Source organism: Notothenia coriiceps, unplaced genomic scaffold, assembly GCF_000735185.1.
Source record: "Notothenia coriiceps isolate Sejong01 unplaced genomic scaffold, NC01 NC01_scaffold00019001, whole genome shotgun sequence".
NCBI classification, from domain to species: domain Eukaryota; kingdom Metazoa; phylum Chordata; class Actinopteri; order Perciformes; family Nototheniidae; genus Notothenia; species Notothenia coriiceps.
In genome coordinates this window covers 1,439,129-1,460,618 of record NW_011351702.1, presented here as the reverse complement: position 1 = coordinate 1,460,618, position 21,490 = coordinate 1,439,129, and the positions used below count along the sequence as shown (strand labels likewise).

Here is a 21,490-nt window from a genome sequence, read left to right as displayed (position 1 = left end):
AGGTCGAGTTCTGCAAAAAGTCTGAAAACTGAGAAAAAAGTAACAATTCCGGAAAAATTTAAGTCAGAAAACGGACAAAAAAATGAATGTTCTGAAAAAGTCAGAAAACGGCAAAATGGCGTAATTTTGAAAAAAAATCGTATTCTAATAAAAATCTCAGAAGAAATTTTCATAACTATTTTCAGAATTATGACCTTTTTCTCAGAATTCTGACTTCATTCTCAGATCTCAGAACAGGAGAAAATAATTTCACATGTCGCTCTAATCCTCTTCCGACAAATGGGTCCCCCTATACTGAAAAAGTGATTAATGGGTTTCCAGATTGACAAGATTTTCGACTGAATTCAACAAACTGTTTGATGATTTCTGCAAGTGTGTTTTATCTCCAGCAATATGGGCTTCAATATTGAATGTTTCAATATCTTGAATGTTGAGTATTAATACAGCAATTCATATTTACACAATTAACAAAATTACCTTTCAATTGAACCTGTCTAAGTGAATTGTCCTTAGACTGCAGCATCGTGCAATAAGAACAAATCTTGAGTCTGCTTTCATAGTTAACATTTAACTTCTTCTATATTAACTGAGGCTAATTTCATTTTCCCCTTGTTATTTGAATAGGAAGACCCTGCACTCAACTACAAGTGCTGAACATTGAACGATCGTCTCGACTCATCAAGGAGATCCTATCAACAGCCTGGCCAGGTCGAGACTTTATCGTCCAATGGGAACCTGGGAACAGAGAGCTTAAACATCCAACAGTTTCCTGGCTGAAGATGATTTGGAAGCATCTATACATCCATTTTGCTGATGACTTAAGTACTTTTGAGGACATGCCTTTGATCCCACTTGTGCCACTCGAGGAAAGCGTTGAAACATTGAAGCTCCTACGTCTCAAAACTCCTTCCCCTATAATCCTCGTGGATGAGGAAGAATCGCTGCTCTCTGAAAACCTTCTTGACATCATGGAAAAGCTTGGAGGAGTAGTGATGAAAAAGCTGGATTCATGTTTGCAGCACCCCCTACTGAAGAATTACATCCACCCTTCCTCTCCTGGTATGCTTCTGCAAATTATGGGTAGATTGCCAACACAACGATTATCCAGCCAAGTTGCTTCTTACTCCGTCGAAGGAAAGATTGCACTCAGGAACTTCCTTGCTGGACTGTCTGACATTACAGAAAGGGAAAAGCATACTCTGCTTGAGCTTTCCATTTTTGAGAAAGTGGGGACCTGCTCTGGAGGTAACTCTTCATTTACATCACTGAGAGGAGCTAGAGCTTTACACCACAGAGCCAAGTATCCACCAGATGTGAAATTATCCATGAACCTTGTGGGTTGCTGCGACGAGGAATCAATCCGCCTCATCAAGCTGCTGAATGTAGAACAAGTGAAGACGACAGAATGTCTGAAGATGATTATTAGGGATATTGAGAAGGGGTTCTACACACAAGAAGAGATAACCCACATCATGCTGTGGGCACTTAAACATCTGGCGTTTCTCAAAAATGAAAACTCAGCTGTGATTGGATGGCTTTCTGCTCTGAAATTTATTCAGTCGTCTTCTGGGAAGCCTGTCAAAGCCTCAGAGCTTTTCGACCCTGAGCTGGAGATTCTACAGAATCTGTTCTACATGGAAGAGAAAACCAGGTTTCCCACATGTACATTCACGTCCTCTTCTGATATTCTTCATTCACTCAGACAACTGGGACTAAGAAATGAGGTACAGCTTACGGAAAAAGATGTACTCAAAGTAGCAAAGAAGATAGAGGAGCTACAAAGCACCAAGGAGCCTGAGTGGGACTCCATAATCAAAAAGGCGAAAACACTCCTGCAAATACTTAACAGACAAACAAAGCTGGTGAAATCAGCTGATGCTCAGGCATCTTTGCTAAAACTGAAATGGGTACCTGTCTGCAAAGAAAGACCTCTTACTTACCCTAAATCCCTTGCTTGGGTTGGAGATACTCTGAATATCAGCTCTTTGTCAGAGATGTGTGACTTGTCCCAAGCAGTGCTGGTGGGCTCTTCAGTAGCAGTGGTTGAACACACATCTGCAGGTATGAAAAAGGCCCTGAAACTAACTGTTGAGCCACAAGTTGATCAAGTACTACAGCACCTACAAGCAGTGAACGACTGGCATAAATCCCAAGCATGCACCACAGAGGATTGGTATCAATTCCAGCAGATCTTGTTTGAGATATACGGTTTCATGCAGGCTCACCTTGAAGACGCTAGAGAGGCGATGAAGTCACTGACTTTTGATTGGGTGTGGACCGGGAAGACATTCTCATCACCGGGCCAGACAGTCCTAAAGCCCCTCCTTGACCTTGACTTGCAGCCCTACCTGTACTCCCTGCCAAAGACAATCAGAAAGTTTCACAAGCTTTTCAAGTTCTGTGGTTCAGTTGAGGAGGTTAAGTCCAGCCATGTGTTTGAAGTCATCAGCACCGTCCGACAAAGGTGTGAAGGAGAGATTACCAAGGAGGAAAGCCAACATGATATCCTACTTTTGGTCAACATCCTGAGATGGCTGAACAACAATCAGATACCTGTAGATATTAACATGCATGTGCCGATTCTTTGTTACAAGGACCCAAGCAAATTAGCGATGAGGCCCATTCACGAATGCACCTACTGTGATATCAAGGTTGACGATTTGAATGACTTACTTGAAGATGCAACAGAGCCTATTGTACTAGTGCATGACGACATCCCCATGAAAACTGCAGAGTGGCTGAAGGTGCCATGTTTGAGCACAAGGTTGATAAACCCGGAGAACCTTGGCTTTGAACAATCAGGCCAACGAGAACCTCTAACAGTGAGGATAAAGAACATCTTGGAGGAATATCCATCTGTGGCAGACATTTTTAAAGAGCTCCTCCAGAATGCTGATGATGCAAGTGCAACAGAGTGCAGTTTCCTCATTGATATGAGAAAAAACATTGACATTCGAGAGAATCTCCTTGACCCTGGCATGGTTGTTTGCCACGGACCCTCGTTGTGGTCCTTCAACAGCTCTGTGTTCTCTGACACTGACTTTCTGAACATCACACGGTTAGGTGGATCAGTAAAGAGATGTGAGGCGGACAAAGTGGGCAAGTTTGGCCTGGGCTTCAACTCAGTTTATCACATCACTGACATCCCCATCATTATGAGCAGGGAGTTCATGATCATGTTTGATCCAAACATCAATCACATCAGCAAGCACATCAGAGACAAGTCTAATCCAGGTATCAAAATCAACTGGAGCAAGCAGCAGAAAAGGCTGAGAAAATTCCCCAACCAGTTCAAACCTTTCATTAATGTCTTCAATTGCCAGCTTCCTCTAGCTCAGGACTCCCCATACAAGTACAACGGCACACTGTTCAGACTACCGTTCAGAACAGAGCAGGAAGCCTCCGTAAGTGAAATCAGTAGTCTGTACTACAACACCACTGACATCTATTCCCTGGTTGATGAGTTCAGCATATGTGGCCATCGATTCATTCTGTTTACTCAGCATGTTGGAAGTATGGTCTTAAAATATCTGAAATATGAGGAACCAAGTCCAGCAGGAGCACAAGATGTTGTTTCCATCAACAAAAGTGTGTGGTCCTCCAAATCCTCATACGGACCTCTGAGCATCCTAAAATCTGCAGCAAAGCTTATGAAGAAGGTAGCAAGCACCAACAGGGTACCAGCGGATGTTCCAAAGTCTGGGTGCATCATACGCGTTTTGGTGGAGGAGTTTCATAACGTGTTCAAACGCATTGTCGATCTCCATTCGCCACTGTTCAGAGGTCCAGAGGAAGATCCAAATCAGTACTTTGAAATGGCTGCTAAAGGTGTTCAGTCAAGAAGACTTACAGATGAAATGCCCCCAAAGGTAGTTGAAGTCACCAACTGGCTCATTTGCTCATGCATGGATGTAACTGAGGCTCTCAAGTTTGCCCTAAGTGATAGCGGAAAAAGACTTGGACTAGTGCCTTGTGGAGGAGTAGCTGTTCTGCTCGCAGAGGAAGAAAACCGCAGATGGACAGTGAAGACAAATAACGCACCAATCGGAGAGGTGTTTTGTTACTTACCCCTCAGAATCAAAACAGGCTTACCAGTCCACATTAACGGCTGCTTTGCTGTGACTTCCAACCGCAAAGAGATCTGGAAGACAGACACCAAGGGACAGTGGAATTCTGTGTTCATGAGACACGTTATTGTCCAGGCGTATTTAGCAGCACTCACAATGCTACGTGCAATGACTGAAAGTGGAGAACTGCTCAACTACAACTATTACGCAGCATGGCCAGATCCAAGTCAGGTGCACGATGACTTCACACTGGTCAGCCAAGGTGTCTACCAAGAAATAGCCAAAGGGGGTGACAGTGAGCATGCAAAGGTTTTCTCTGATGGCAATACCTGGGTGTCTATCAAATTCGTCAGGTTCCTTGATGACGCCTTACTCTGTAAGCCAGACATTGGTCCTGCTGCTTTCAAGATATTCTTGAAATACCTCAAGAAGAGTGGCTCCCAAGACCTCTGTGCAGTTGAGCTGCCTGACTGGGTGAAGGAGGGATTTGATGATGCTGGATGTAAAGGAAGGTTGATGGAAAACACCCTGACAGAGAAGCAGTTCTTTTCAGACGTATTTTTTCCTCACATCCAGGAAATTGACGAAGAGCTCAGAGATCCCCTGATGCATCATGTCCTAAATGAAAAACTTGAAGACTTTGCTTCAATCCTCAGGGTAACTCCGTGTATCCCATGCTCTGGCACCAATAAGGAACTGGTTTTACCTTCAAGGCTCATTCACCCCGAGGGAAGAGTTGCTAAACTGTACAACAGTGAGGACGGAAGATTTCCTGAAGGGACTTCGAAAGACTACCTTAACCCTGTGTGTTTGGTGAAGCTAGTTCAGTTGGGCATGGTCAAAGATGATCTGTCATGGGAGGACCTGATTGAACGCGCTCAATCCGTTATTGATCTTAATGAAAAGGATCATACAGCTGCATGCTTACGTAGCAGTATAATACTAAGTCTCATCGATGAGAAACTGAAGATGAGCGATCCAGGAGCTGCTGAGCTCTTTGAGAAGCTACATGACACCAAGTTCCTTCCATTCCTGTCAAGACCTGCAGGCTTCTCACTGCCATGGCATGGGAACGACTATTCCCCAATAACAATGTTCTCTGCTAAAGAACTCTTCACAACTGAACATCAGGAAACAGTGTGTCTGATGAAGCCAATCTTGAATGAGAATTCTCCATCTTTCAAAGGTTGTGGTGCAATGTCATTGGCTGTGAAAGACTGCCTTGGCCTGATAAGAAAGCCCTCAGTTAGCCTGGTAATCAGTCAACTAAAGAAACTGTCCCAATCATTTGATGGTGTCACACTGTACCAAGAAAACATAACAAATGCATGTTACAAGTTTCTTCATGAGGAAATGCTACAGGATGAGGAATCAAAAGGAAAAATAACCGAGGAACTGAAAGAGTTCAATTCCATCCTTGTGGAGAACACGTATGTCAACCCCTCCAAAGTTGCATTCCACCTGAATTTTGATGCAGCTCCACATCTTTACCAGCTCCCTAACAAATACAGAAACAGCTGTCGTGAGCTCTTTGAAAATGTTGGGGTACAGCCTAGCTTCACAGTCATGGATTTCTCAACAGTTCTTGAAACTGTGAAGCAAGAATGTGGAAGAAGGGTGCTCATAGAGGAGAACTTCCAGTTATGTCGCAGAATAATCAGTGAAGGAATATGGAGCTTGATAAGAGACAAGAACCAAGAATACTGCCAAGCCAACCATGGTGGAATTCTGTTACCTGACTTAAATCTGACATTGCAGCCATCAGAATCGCTATGCTACAATGACTGCCCTTGGATCAAAGTCAGAGACACTTCAGTGAAATACTGTCATGGGGATATTCCAAGAGAGGTCGCTGTGAAATTAGGAGCAGTCCCAAAACGTCACAAAGCCTTGGAGAGGTATGCTTCAAATGTGTGCTTCACTCAGCTGGGGAGTGAGTTTGGACAGAAAGAAAAACTCACAAGCAGAATAAAAAGCATTCTCAATGCATATCCATCAGAGAAAGAAATGCTTAAAGAGCTGCTTCAAAATGCAGATGATGCCAAAGCCACTGAAATTTACTTTGTTTTCGATCCAAGGACACACCCCTCCGACAGAATATTTGATGATAAATGGATCCCAATGCAAGGCCCCGCTCTCTGTGTATATAACAACCAGCCTTTCACAGAGGATGATGTTAGAGGTATCCAGAACCTTGGAAAAGGGACAAAAGAGGCAAATCCAGGCAAAACTGGACAATATGGAATAGGATTCAACTCTGTCTATCACATCACTGACTGCCCGTCCTTTATCTCAAACAATGACATTCTGTGCATCTTTGATCCACATGCACAGTATGCACCTGGGGCTACATCTGTGAGTCCTGGAAGAATGTTTAGAGACCTGGATTCTGACTTCAGATCTCAGTTTTCAGATGTTCTTAGTCTTTACTTGGGAGTCCATTTTAAGTTAGAACGCAGCACAATGTTCAGGTTCCCCATCCGCTCTAAGAACATGACAAAAACATCAGAGATCAGTTCTGTCCCGGCTTCAGACAGAATGGTGCAAAACCTTCTGGATAAGCTCAAAACCGATGGTGCAGAGCTTCTGATGTTCCTCAACCACATGGAGAAAATATCTATCTGTGAAGTTGATGATGCATCTGGAAAACTAAAAGTGCTCTACTCTGTGACAGCCAAAATATCAGATGGAGATCGCCTAAAACGCAAACAATTTCATGCATCAGTCATTGACAGTGTGACCAAAAAGAAGCAGCTCACTGCTATCCCAGTCCAACAGATAACCTATACAATGGACATAGAGGATAATGATGGAAATGTGACCACATGGATGATTTGCAACCGCTCTGGCTTCCCGAACATTGAAAATGTCTCAAAAAGTGTGATCTCAGCTCACAAAAATGAAGACATAACTCTGTTTCCCCGTGGAGGTGTAGCTGCATGTCTAAGCCACAACTACAAAAAACCTCACAGAGCCTTCTGCTTTCTGCCCCTCTCACTGGAGACCGGCTTACCTTTTCATGTCAATGGCCATTTTGCCCTAGACTCCGCTAGAAGAAACCTATGGAGAGATGACAACGGAGTGGGTGTAAGAAGTGACTGGAATAACAATTTGATGACATCTCTTATAGCCCCTGCCTGTGTGGAACTGCTGATTCAGCTTAAGCGTCAATACTTCCCAGGTCCTGATTCCACCATGACAGTACTACAAGGCACACCGCTTCATGCTGTTAAAGATACTTTGCGGAAATATCTGTTCTTCTTCCCAGTCAACAGAGTTGATATACAGCCAGACTGGTACTGTCTGGTTAAAGCAGTGTACAACTGTATCCATGCTGACATGAGGCGTTTGCTTCCTGTTGTCAGAGCAGCGCACATGGAGAACTCTGACATGCACTCTGTCATTTACATTTCATGGGTGAATACATCCAATGCAAACAAAGGCAGAGCCTTTTTTGATAATCTGCTTCAAGATGAGCTTCAGTACTTAAAAAACACAGAGTACAACATGACCTCAAGGAAGTCTGTGGCTGAAATTGTCTACAGGCTCAAAACCTTGCTCCTGGATATTGGTTTCAACCTGGTACACAGCTGCGACGAAACAGCAAACCTCTACTTCTGTCTGGAAGATGCAGGGATACCAGTCAGTTATGTAACACCAGAGGATGTTCGCAGCTTTCTCCACACTTTCTCACTACCAGACACATCTTGCCACGTGGGAAAGCTCCCCTGCCGTCTCCAACAGTCCAACTACAAGCTAGTTCATAACGTAAAGCTTCTAGTTGACTACTGCTTCAAGGACATAGAAGTGGACAAAGTCACCATTGAGGGTTTGCCTCTGCTGTTAACAATGGACACTATGCTTCAGGTCTTTGATTCCAAGAGACCAAAGTTCCTGACGACACATCATGAGCTAATCACATCAAGGAAAGAAATGTTCATGAATACACTGTACATCAAGTACAGCAACATCCTTTTGAAGGCAGGAGCTGCAAAGATCTTTGACATCAGCTGCTTTGCGGAACTACTTGGGTCGGTTCTTCCAAGAGAGTATCGAACAAGGATCCCTGTGAAGTGGAGAGACAACTTTACAAGTGAGTCTTGGCTGAAGAATGTGTGGAGCTTCATCAGTGAGAATATTGCTGTTAAGGAAGATCAGGTGGACATCAAACCCAGTTTTGACATGGTGCTGGACATACTGAAAGAATGGGCTCTTCTACCTGGGATCAAATTCTTGGCAAGAGAAAAAATTGTCGTCCCTGAGCATGATGTGCTTCTACCTCTGGGTTTGATTAACATAGCCATATTTCCACATGGCCAAAATGACAAAGTCTTTCACACCCTAATGAAAGCAGGGTGCATTCAGCTTGCAGTGAACAAAATCTGCGTCAAAGAAAACCCCATCATGCCTTTTCTGGCACAGCACACAGCAAGCATTGAAAATCCTACAAGTGTTTTAAAGGCTGTAGAGTACATGATCCAGACGTCTGCATTCAAAACAGCAAATCTGACTGACAAGGACTTTGAGGCTCTTCTGTTGTATTTCAACTGCAACCTAGCTAACCTCACACAACAAGATGCACAAAGCCTGAAACTCCTCCCATGTTTTAAATCAGTTAGTGGGAGATACATCAGCATTGCAAACAATGGGACAAACTATGTCCTTGAAAAAAGCATTCCCACTGAGGACATCGACAAATGGGCTCACACACCCTCCTTTGCCTTTCTTTTTGACAATCCACAGCTTAAAGAATTGTACACGTTCCTTGGCTGCAAACCAATTGATGACTTAGAAATCTACCTTCAACATCTCCTGCCAAAGTTTGAAACGTTCTCTTATAATGCCAAAGTCGAACACATTGTGTACTTGAAGGAGAGACTTCTGTCAATTGAAGAATCATGTGAGATGAGGGATCAGCTCTATGAGAAATTGGAGGGACTGTTGTTCATCTACGACTTCTCAAACAGACTCAGGCCAACCAAGTTTTTCTATGATGAGACGGTGAAGGTGTTTGAAGTCATGCTACCTGCAAAGTCATTCATACCAAGTGACTTTTTCAAGAAAGTTGAGCAAGTTTCAAAACCCAAGAACGGGACACTGTTGCTCACCTCATGGATTACCTTTCTGAGAAATATTGGTCTCAAGCATGAGGTATTACAGCAGCAAGTGCTTCAATTTGCAAAAGAGGTCAGCATCAAATCCCAAACAGAGAGCTGGACCAAAGAAAAAGTGCAAAACATTGTCGATGTTCTCTTGAACCACATTTTCACAGAGAGGACGGATCTGTTCCAGAGTAACTTTCTCAAAGAGCTCTCAATGATACCATTCCTGTGTCCAGAGAGAGCCCCCAAAGAACTCATCAAGCTTCATTCGCAGTACCAAGAGATGAGCGGCTCACTTCCTCTGATTCGCTTCAGTGGGTCTCAGGTAAATCCAAAATTCAAGCAAACAGATATCATTCACTTGCTTTGGACATCATGCCCAATTTTACCAGAGAAAGCTACACCCTCCAGCATAAAGGACCAGGAGGAGAACCCTCTCACTGGACAGGAACAACTTGACCAAGTTCTAAACATGTTAGGCGTCAACTTGGACCCACCCTTGGAGAAAGTCATAACCAACTGTAAGAACATCTGCAATATATCCAATCCGGATGATGACATGGTGAAAACAAGGAACAAAGTTTTAAAGTCCACCTACGAGTTTCTCAATGCAGATAAAAGAGACTTCCGTTACCAGCTCCGTGGGGTGGCTTTCGTCATGGTTGAAGATGGCTGGAAACTGCTGAAACCTGAAGAAGTCGTGATTAATTTGGACCATGAATCTGACTACAAACCCTACTTGTACAAGTTGCCTCTGGAACTTGGTAACTTTCATCAACTGTTCAAACTTCTTGGCACAGAAGACGTTGTGTCAACCAAACAGTATGTTGAAGTGCTGTCACGAATCTTCAGAATTTCAGAAGGCAAGCAGCTTGACCCAAATGAAATGAGAACGGTGAAAAGGGTTGTCTCAGGATTGTTCAAGTCGCTCCATAATGATCCTGTGGAAATTCGCAAAGATCTTGATAGTCTCAGAGAGTTGATGTTTTATATGCCAAGTCATGATGGTAAATTAGCTAAATCCAATAGCTTGGTGTTTGATGATGCCCCACACTACAAAAGCAGAATTCAGGGTAACGTTGGAGTTCAGATGCTTGTGGACATGAGCCAGTGCTATCTGGGTAAAGATCACACCTTCCACACAAAGCTGATCATGCTACTGCCACAGAAACTAAGGCCTAGACTATTGAGTAGCATTCTTGAGGAACAACTTGATGAGGATTCTCCAAGAATGTGCCAGTTTGGAGCTCTTTGCTCACTTCAAGGCCGCCTACAGCTCTTGCTGTCTTCAGAGCAATTCCTCACAGGACTAATCAGAATAATGAAACATGAGAATGACAACGCATACCTTGTGAATGAGGAAAAAGCCATACGTCTCTGCAAAGCACTCTGTGAAGGGTTGAAAGTTTCTTGTTTTGAGAAACTCCAGACAACACTAAGAGTGAAGGGATGTAGCCCCATTCAACACAGCCGCAGCGAAACACTTGCCTTCCTCAAGAGGTATGGCACAGCTGTGATTCACCTCTACATCCAACATTCAGACAGCAAAGACATTAATTTTCTCTTGGCACTGGCAATGACATTGAAGTCTGCGACAGACAATTTGATATCTGACACATCCTACCTAATTGCCATGCTGGGCTGTAATGATATATACAGGATCACAGAAAAGCTGGACAGCCTTGGGGTCAAGTATGACTCAACAGAGCCTTCAAAACTTGAGCTTCCCCTTCCTGGAACCCCAATACCAGCTGAGATACACCACACACTCCTCATGGATCCCATGAATGTATTTTACCCAGGAGAGTATGTGGGTTACCTTGTAGACTCTGAGGGTGGAGACATGTACGGGTCCTACCAGCCTACCTATACGTATGCCATCATCGTTCAAGAAGTGGAAAAGGAGGAAGAAAGCACAAATGTCCTTGGGAAATACTTCCAGATTGACATTGGTTACACTGAGTACAAAGTTGTCAGTTCCCTTGACTTGTACAAATTCTCAAGGCAAGAAGAGAGCACCAATGCACGAGAAACTAGTGCCCCGTCAACTCCTACAAGCCCAAACAGTCGTTCCTCTGGTTCACGAACAATCCCTCCTGTTTTTGCTGGTAAGGAAAACCTCAGACCACCTTCTCAAAAACAGTCTCCGAAAAAGATCAAGCTTCACACAATTCCTGAGATTCTGAAAGAAGTGACCTTAGTAGTCGAACAAGCTTGGACGCTTCCTGAGACAGAGAGAAAGAAGATAATCCGCCGATTGTATCTCAAGTGGCATCCAGACAAAAATGCAGAGAATTTGGACGTTGCCACCGAAGTCTTCAAGCATTTACAGAATGAGATAAACAGGATGGAGAAACAAACTTTGACCGATCAGCAAAATACAGAGAGAGCTTCTAGGAGGTCCTACTCCACAGCATCATCCCGCTTCCAGTCGGAGAAGTCCTCATATCAAAGGTTTTATTCATCCTGGAACCAAGAAGCCACAAATCACAAGTCAGAAAGGCACTTCAGGGAACATTATACCAGCCATGCAGGTTCATCACAATCCCACCGTTTCTTTGTTCCCCCTACCTTTAAGACAGTTGGAAACCCAGTGGAAGCCCGTAGATGGCTGAGGCAAGCACGAGCAAACTACTCTGCTGCTCGTAATGATCTCCATAAAAATGCCAACGAGTGGGTCTGTTTCAAATGCTACCTCGCCACAAAGCTTGCACTGATAGCTGCCGACTACGCAGTCAGAGGAAAGTCAGACAAAGATGTGAAACCAACTGCACTGGCTCAAAAGGTGGAGGAGTACAACCCTCAGTTAACCGGCCTTTTGAATGATGTTCAGATCCTGGAAGGCTATGGTGTGGACAGCCTGAGAACTCGCTATCCCGATCTTCTGCCGTTCCCTCAGATTCCCAATGACAGATTCACTTCTGAAGTGGCAATGAGAGTCATGGAATGTACCGCACGAATTATCATAAAGCTTGAAACCTTTGTTCAGCAAAAAATATAAACCTGTCGTCAAAGATGAGAATAAAACAACAGTATGCATAGATCCTCGCTGGAATGGAGGACACCCATGGCTGTGTGCAATGCAGATCATGTGTTTCACTTTGAATAAAATTGGAAGTATCCAGCTGGCAGCTTATGGTACATGTGAAGTTACTACCTGTGATGGTGGTGCTGTGGTCTATGCACCGTAAATACATGTACGGCTCCCATAACATTTTAGGCTGTCTCAATTTAGATGTGCTGTAATATGTGAACAAAATCTGCATATGCTGTACATACATTTGCCTAAGCAATACGTTTTGTTTACTATAGTCCCCACATTGACTATGTTTGCTCTGAGTTAGATACAAATATGCTGCTTTTTTTACTTTATATTTTATAAAAATAATATATATATATATATATATTTTCTTGCTACAGAAAATCAGTTGAGTGTATTGAAAGAAATACATAACTTCTAAATGTCAAATACTGTCATGCAACGTGTGCTCATGCAAGAACTCAGCATGTCAAGGAAATAACGGTTACGTTTGTAAATTATGTTTTTTGTATCTTCACGGTTGATTTAAAAAAAATTCGGTAACACAGCCAGTCACAAAGCACTTTTTTGAAACGCCTCATGTACTTGCCGAGCGCTTGTGTCACCCCAAACATTTGTGGGAGTCCAACTGTGAATGGAAAACGTTTTTTTTTTGTATAGCCATGTTAAATGTTAAGGGACTGTTTTGAATTATTACCTGTTCTTATGAACCACTTCTGGGTCCCTATAGTATGACGGCAAACAGGTGCAAAAGCGTTACAACGGGCCAAAAATCCATTAGTAGAAATGCGCTGCATTTTCCAAACGATGCAAATGAAGAAACAGCTTCACCAACTTAACAAAACATGCAAAGCGTTTACTAAAAGTGCTGCATATACGAAACGCTGCAAGAAGCTCAAAACATAACACCAGGGGAGACTAGAAGAGTGATGCACACAGCTGGGACCAGAGCGCTTGATGATGTTCAGGGATTATAAAGTTGGACAACTGTCCCTGTTGTTAGAAACACCTAAAATGTTGGCTTTATTTTAACAATGTGATCACGTGATTCCTTTCAATATTATTGCTCATATAGCTAACCTAGCCATTTCAAATATACTGAAAAAACACTTACAATTATGAAACAGAATAACTCTGCTAACAGTGAAGAGGAAGTGCAGAACGTTTCTCCTACATTGAGTGTTTTGGGCCGTTGTAGCATGTTTGCACCCGTCAGCCACCGTACTTATGCAAGTCTGCATCGATATCTTCAGCTTTGGATAGAGCAGTAATGATCGAAACTCAGCTTAAACAAGTCGTAAACCTGTAGGAAAGATGCTAAAATAAAGAGTCCATGTGATTCTTTTGGCACAACCCCTACCAAGGTAACTTTTGGTCCTTGGCTTTTCCAAGGACCATGGAGCTGCACCAAACGGTGGTGCTAATTGGTTTTTACTGCAGCATTGGCTTTATTTTCCCTTTAGTAGGACTATACACACACTGACCATGAATTGTAAATGTCATTTTCAAACCATTTAAAATGTGTATTTGTTATTTTATTAAACCTCAGGCTTGAGGTTATACTCAGCCGATATCTCCTTGAGCAAACAGTGGAGAACATTTGGTACCATACATGTTGATGTACACTGTGCCATAAGGCCTAATAAATCCCCCTTAATAAATAAAATGTCTCTGTTTTTGCACCTATGTTTAAAAACATTACATGTTCATGTTGCACTTTTTAAATGTATATTTTGTATTACGTTTTAAAAAATTGTATATGGTTAGCAAAACACCCCATTGGTTTACAGGATAACTATGAATTCAGTTACTGATTATTATTACTATTATTAACATGGGAATGTTGCAGCTCGTTTCTGAAACTGCAGCATGTTTCTCCAATTGGAAGTGTTTTGGGCCATTTTCTGCCTCCGTAATGACGACATGTTTTAACTTAAGCAAACACTGGATTTGACGCCACACATTCTTGCCAAATATAGATGGGAACCAATGAAAGGTGGCTCACTTGCTGGTCCATGGTGTTTGAACCTTCTTTTTTTAAATGCATCCTGGTGGTACTGCAGTGCTTTTCCACAAGAGTGCACCAGAGAGCCAATACATTTTGATCACAACTCTATTCATTTCCACATTATGAATCCAGATTAAAAAAGGACACAGCCGGTCCTCTGGTGCCTTTATGTTTTTGATTTTTTTTTATCAAACAAGAAGTGACTAGTCTTGAGGGAAAAAAAAGTAAATGAGAGACACAAAGTAGAAGAATAGCACAAAGTTTATTCAACATACAAAAATAATAAATACACTTTACACACTTATAAAATATGTCAGAACACCTGGGAAAACTGCAAATGATCTTCTACATAATACTGACAATGATAACACGACACAATGAGATAATATTTTAAAAACAGTGGTGCAGATTCATTGATGAATGTTTGGATCATTTAAAAATATTGCCCTTTTTATTCCTGATTTTACAGATGCGAATGTCACCTGACATATTACGTAAAAAATAATCCCGTTATTTCTCCATTCAGAATCATATAATCTACAGATTTCATTCGCATTAAATTGACTGTATTGAAGGTGCTGAACAAACTCAGACCAGTTTACTGCAATAAAAACATGTGATATTGCTAAAAGCATAACAGCATGCTTATTGTGGCCAACTGGTGCAAACGTGCTACGGAGGCCCAAAACACTTCTAACAGGGACAATAAAAAGTGAGGCATGGGACCCGAGCGCTTGTTGCCATTCAGGGATTAGAAAGTTGGTCAACTGTCAACTTTATAATGTCCCCTGGTTTGTTTTGAGCTTCTTGCAGCGTTTTATATTTGTTTCATTTAAGCAGCACTTTTAGTAACTGCTGTGTGTGTTCGTCATCGTTTCTGAAGCTGCAGTGTATTTCTCCTAATGGAAATGTGTTGGGTCGTTACGTAAAGCATTTGCACCCGTCGGCCACCGTACGCTTAAGGGTTGGGCTTAAAAGAATAATTACAGGCCATACACACATACTTTAACTAAAGAACAAAAACAATTACACACGTGACACATACCGAGTAACACTTCATTAATCTAAACACATGGTTTTAATCTAAACCATATGAATAACTCGTGTTGTTTCCAGATTACAAAAAACAAACAAAAAAAGATAAAATCCATCTCTGAAGTGACAAAATATGTACTCTAATTAAACAAAAACATGCTAAACAACAAGTCAAACACACCACATACCAAGGGCTTGGAGCCAAAAGGGCACATAAAGCAAAATAAATATTCTGCTTTTGAGATGTATTTTTTGATTAATCCAAGCCTTTGATATGTGTGTGTATTTATTGCACCACAAGATAATATTGCATAGGATGTAAGCTGTTTCCAGCTCCTCATTGCCCAGCCATGATACTGTGCGTGTTAAAGATCCTCCACAAAGCTCTGATGCAGACACATTTGGAACCGAGTGCCAATTTGTTTCAGCTGAATGGTTAGAAGGTCATAAAAGCAACTAAAAGGATGCGTTTCATGACAACTCCAACATGTACGCCAGAAGGCATTTGTATTTTTACCGGCCTGGATGCACCAGTGGGAGATCAGAACAGACCCAGTGTGGTACAAAGATAATAAAAAAAATATCAGGCCAGATATAAACAGTTGTGCTTGTTGCCTCCCAGAAGATGCATCTACAGAGAGATGGAGAATCGATTACCTTGTCAGAGTCTTTTTAGCACTCCTGATTCTCGCTGCAAGTGGAGGTGACCCCGGCCTTGGACAGGAAGAGCTTTCCGCTGGGACACACGCAGACCTCTAACAGACCCTGAGCGTTTCCAGAGACCCCTTCTTCGCTCAGGGGCAGGCGCGGCATCCGCACCATCTCCGCATCGAGCACCAGCTGCACGAGCAAGGACGAAACAAGGAGAGAGGGATTTGAATCCACAAGGAAACAACACTTTCCACTTAGGCAAATGCTCAAACACATAGTGGCACACAGCCTGAGGTGAGAGGTCGATGTTTTACTTAAGAAGCAATACGTAACTGTAGAAATACTCTGTGACAAGTGAAAGTCCTGTATTCAAAAGTCAAAGTACTTTGCCTAAAGGCCCATTTCAGAGTTATATATGTATATGAAATTACTGGATTTGAATCATTTGGGAAGAAGTACTCCTATCCTTGACTTAAAGGGGTCCTACTATGCTCATGTTCAGGTTCATATACTGTAAGTATTTTGTGTCGTTGTGTGATGTCACGATGTTGCCAAAGGAGTCGAATGGAGGCGTTTCAGGCACGGGGAGGGATTGTGTGGGAGAGAAATCCCCTCTGGAGGCAACACAAGGATTGTAACCTTTGCAGACCATTTACATGCACACAAACTGTTGGGGAAATATTTTCCAAGGCTCATAACTTTGACCCAGTTTATCAGTTCAAACTGTCCTGACTGAGCACACGCACCTGTAACCTTGGCTGCTGTGCTCTCAGTGTTCTGTCTCCCTGTTCCTGCCTGTTGGCGTCAGCTGATAGAGGTGTTATGATTCTATCTTGTTATGCAGCATGTTGATTATTCTCTCTGATCTAGCTAAATACATGGGTCTGGGGTAGAGACGTAGAGTTCTTCAGATTTGACGTGGTAACTCTACCGTGAAGTCAGAACCTCTGACTCTTGGACATGTGATGTGAATTCTCCGGCCGAAGCTCCAAATAAACCGTCAGTGTTTGCCATCAAAGCTCCAGCTCTCCTCGTGTCTCCTTTGAGTCCTGACTCTCCATTGCTACAGAAGTTTCCCCCACACTAACCTATAGAATACACTACAGGAAAGCATAATAGGGCCCCTTTAAATCTGAAAGATAGTGTAGTGTTTACCTTTCTAATAACATTCCATGAATTCATGTTTTACTTTTTACAACAATTTAAAGTAGAAGAAATATAGCACTAAAGTAGAAGTTGTGTAATGAGCTCCCTCAGGGCGATCTGTCGGGTACTTTTTACTAAATCTGTCCAAGAGATGGAAAAAGCTGAGCTACTGTCCAACTGAGTGAGGCTCACATCGAAGTGAGCCTGAAAGCGATTATAGAAGCTTGAAGCGGTATGTCGCTGGAAAAGCATTATTCCCTTGGTAATAAAAAAAAGAAACAGCGTGTGTTCTGAAGACGTCAGGAAGTTTAGGATGTTTCTCTTACCATTCCTATACTAGACTGCAGGAGGATGTCCATGTTGGAAGCAGCTTCGATGTTTCCAGCCAACGCTTTGAGATGAACTCCTTTTGGGGCGTCCAAACTGAGAGAGCGGGTGGGACACTCCAACCTGAAGAGGAAATAGAGCGTGGCTGTATAAAGAGAACTGGATACAACATTGGAGGCAGGGTCCTGTTCCCTCCTATGAGAGATGCTCAGTGGCGCATGAAGCCAAAATGGTTGAGAGTGGCGCAGTAATGAGTCCTAAATCTATCTTAAATTGTACGACTTCCTGTTCCCTGGTCTGGAGGTCAATGGTTTTCTGAATGTGTTTTTGGTTGTTAGCCTGAAGTAAGGTATGTGGGTCACAAGCTGAAGAGATTTGTTAACATTTTGTTCTACTCGAAAAACAACAAGTCAGTAAATACCCCAACTGTTGAAATTTAGAAAATGGCTGTGCTTAGACAAGTGCTCTAGAAGCGCTGAATTGCCATCACGCCCCCAACATTAGCCGCCCTTTGGCTTTTGAGCGGTGTTGACGTGAAAGTTTTCATGTGGTGGGAGCCGTGGCTGGTGGGTGCCGTTATAGGGGCCCCAACGGTTTAGGCCTTTCCTACTTTCAAAATATCATTAAACTTGGGTGGGTGTGAGGTATGTGAAGGTGGTTACGGGGCTGAGGGCGGAAAGACGTGTCGTATGGCGAGGGGAGGAGGGCGTGTGGTTGTGTGGCCCACAAGAGATAGTGTGGTTCTGCAAGAAAGGTGGGCAGATAGAGAGGAAACCAGTGCTTGGTATCTGTTAAGGGGAGGCGCCGGTTTTGGGTGCCAGGCCTACAGGGAGAGGAGCCCATCCATCACTACGCTTTGTGAGATATTTTTATTTAAACACTAACTTATGTAAAATATTGACATTTTAAGTGTCAGTCCGCACATTGTTTATGAGACGATATCCACCCAGATTGTGGTTCAACCTGGGTTGAGAGGAGGAGGTCCAGCCCTGGAGTGATGGTTTTAGGCAATAGGCATAGGTCCTGGGCAGACTATGTAAAAAAGAGTAGTGATGAGAAAGGAACATGTCTAAGTGTGTGTTGCTCAAAAAAATACCCCAAACCAGGATTCCACCCATTCTAGGCCATGCCTTGCCATATGCCCCTCTATTTTCACTTCTTGTTGCCCAAAACCAGCTGATTTTATGTATAAAGGTTTTTTTTTTAAAAGGGAAATTGATGAGTGGGGAAAAGGAGAAGGCTGAGGTCATGCGGGAGAGGTGTGAGCGCGAAGAAGTACGTGCGGTGATGTGGGAGACACGCCCGATATCCATGGGATTATCCAAGGATCTTGTGTGAGAGACGCCAGTATGTGGAAGGGGACTCAAAAAACAGCCTGTTCCTCCCTGTCTTTTGCGGGTAGTATACCCGCGAAGGGCGTCGGAGGTTGCCCCTTTCTCATCTTCCATTCTTCATCTCAGTGTATCCTCGTCACACAAAACGATGGGCCGGTATTCTTACTACGCCATCCGCCGAGGGATTATAAGCTTGGGGGATAGCATTCCTCGAAACGGCCAATATTTCTGCAAGGCATGACTACGGGACGTCAGGTCGACGGTTGGCGCGGCCGAAGGGACCTGTGTCGCCCATCTCAAGCATAGCTTGGAACTTTCCCACGAGGCCAGCGTCCCTGGGGTTTTGGGGGTTTAGGACTCTCCGAGCCTGCAGCAGGGGGTGACGACTTTTCGGGTCCTTTCAGGAGTCGCGCCCGAGGCAATGGCTTTGGTTGCGAGCGGACATTTAAAACCCTTGCGGGGGAGGAATGGGCTGGAACCGGACCGGCAGTCACACACTTTAAATGTGAATTTATGTAGTGCGTAGAAGACGAGTGTGGGTGGTGTAGAAGTGAGATGTGTTACTGGTGTGGTTGGCATGTGTGTTATCACCGAAAAAGTGGTGCCGCGTGGGGGGAAGGTAAAGCAAAGCCATAATGTGAAGGTGATAGATGTATGCGTGGGAGGGTATGTATTTGCGCGGGTGAAGTTTATGGTTGAAACCGTTGGAGGGAGTGGGCAACCGTTGTTAAGCCTGTTCTTTCTTTCTTTGGTTGTTCCGAGGCCCCATGGGCTTGGAAGTATACCTGGGCTTCCGGTTTCTGAAGGAAAGTTGGGATTTGACAGTTGATGGCGGGGGAGCTACCAGGCCAGTATCCCTCCGGCGCGAGGTTGAGAGAACGGCCCTGCTCTCCAGTCACAGGTTAGCCCCTGCTGTATAGCGATGCTAATTGTGGAGACGATGGGGCGACCGACCCTATCATTACGGCCCAAAACCAGGTCGGGCATCTGTTTCTCTGATAAGCACAAGAAGCGTTTTCTTGATCAGGGGCTGTCTGGAGGTGTCACTGCCAGGGGCCTAGACATCTTCCGATATTACGTCATATCGGAGCGCAAAAGTCTGATCAAGCTCCGTTTTAGGGAAGGACTTCCTGGGTACGGGGAGGAGAAAGAGAGGAGGGCGGGGGTTTTATTTTCTGATGGGGGCTGGGGGTGAGGTTCCCTGGCACACCGGGCGAAACAAGTGCTTATGATATAAAAGACGCATCAAAAACGGTGCATTGTTGCCATAGGTCCCCTTTAAACAATTTTGGCTTCCAGTGGGTTGGGTCGAATGCGCAATAGTTTTTGTTTCGCCAGGGGACTCCCCCCAATTCAACTGTTTCCCGATAATTCCCACATTGACCTTTAGGTCTTTCGATGCATGTAATATTATTATGAACACTTAGCAGCGGTGGGAAACAGCTTCCACGCTCAGGGTCTTCCAACAAGGGTTTCAGATCCTGCAGCAGGGGGAGGTCCTCCACCGAGTGCTGGAACAGGGCCGCTCCTTCAGACCCTGATGCGGAAAGGGAGGGGGACACATGGTTGAGAGGAGAAATTTCAAGTGGTTGGAAACTACTACACTGAACAACTTTAGGTTTTGTTTAAATACATTTATTCTATTTAATTTTGATCTATGTTGGCACATTTTTAACCTTACTTTAAATGTCGGTTCCCATTCTTATTTTCATATGGATTTTTTTCCTTTGGACGGTTTTTACCTTTAACCACTTGTTATTCTTACTTTTTTTTTTTCTTTTTATGAACCATCCTTGGTTAAAAATTCCCATAAAGAAAATAAATAGTAAATAAGGATAGTGCTGTGCTCGCACCATTTTCTTAGCTTTAAGCTTGTGTTGTATAACATTATTTTTAATAATTTTTGTATTTTATTGTATTTATTTAAATTTCGCGCGCCCCCCGGTAAAAATAAAAACATTTGTAAAAGGAATTATTCCTTAAAAATTTCACTGTTATTAACAAAAAACATCATATTTATTTTGAGGTAACTGATTTTTTAGCATCAGCTTGGTAATACACTGGGCAACAAAAATATGAAATTGCAACACTTTTGGGTTTTTGCTCCCCATTTTTTCATGAGGATGAACCCAAAGGATCTAAAACATTTTCTATATCCACAAAATTAACTATTTTCTCTCCAAATATTTGTTCACAACATCTGAAAAAAAATCTCGTGGAATAGGTGGAGGCCACTTCTCCTTGCCGAGATAGATCCACTGTCCCACCTCACGGGGTGTGGCATTTATCAAGGATGGGCTTGATTTGGGGACAGGCATGATTTTGCAAAGTGTGGCCCTTCAGCATGGCCACAATCAAAAGGCCCACTCTGGAAACGTGCAGTTCTTGCTTGTATTGGTGGTCTGGGGGGGTCCGGAAAACCCTAGGGTTACAACCCCTAAATCGCGCGTGAAGCCCGCGAGAGCGCGCGTAGACGGGGAGGGTCACCGGCCAGTCGTTGGCTTCGCATAGAGTTGATTCATGTGGTGTTGTGTGATAGTGTGGGTGGCGTGGTTGTGGTGTGTGTTGTCTTATCTGTCCGTGTTGCTCGATGGGGCTGTGGTCGGGAGAAGGGTGTGGTGGAGTGAGTTGGCGGTCGAGGGAAACTTGGAACACGCTGTCGTATACCGGCCCGGATCCAGAGCATCCCAAACATGTTCACGTTCATGGGTGGAGCATGTTAGGGTTTAGTGTTCTGTGTGTGGAAGCCCCCCTGCCCCCCTGAATAAAGCAGAAAACTG

At 43.5% G+C, this 21,490-nt stretch overlaps 2 protein-coding genes across 2 annotated transcripts in view; one reads left to right on the top strand and one right to left on the bottom strand.

Annotated features, from left to right (window-relative positions):
* Positions 1-13,045, top strand: part of sacs (sacsin molecular chaperone) — a 28,703-nt gene extending 15,658 nt beyond the window's left edge. Inside the window, exon 11 of the mRNA XM_010778425.1 lies at positions 625-13,045. Coding sequence (XP_010776727.1) covers positions 625-12,170 — 11,546 coding nt within the window. The 3' untranslated portion in view covers positions 12,171-13,045. The remainder of the gene's footprint in view (positions 1-624) is intronic.
* Positions 13,046-14,460: 1,415 nt separating this feature from the next.
* sgcg (sarcoglycan, gamma) overlaps positions 14,461-21,490 on the bottom strand; it is a 184,718-nt gene continuing 177,688 nt past the window's right edge. The window contains exons 4-5 of the mRNA XM_010778466.1: positions 17,376-17,499; positions 14,461-16,092 (exon numbers count right to left, since the gene is read on the bottom strand). Coding sequence (XP_010776768.1) covers positions 15,925-16,092; positions 17,376-17,499 — 292 coding nt within the window. The 3' untranslated portion in view covers positions 14,461-15,924. The remainder of the gene's footprint in view (positions 16,093-17,375; positions 17,500-21,490) is intronic.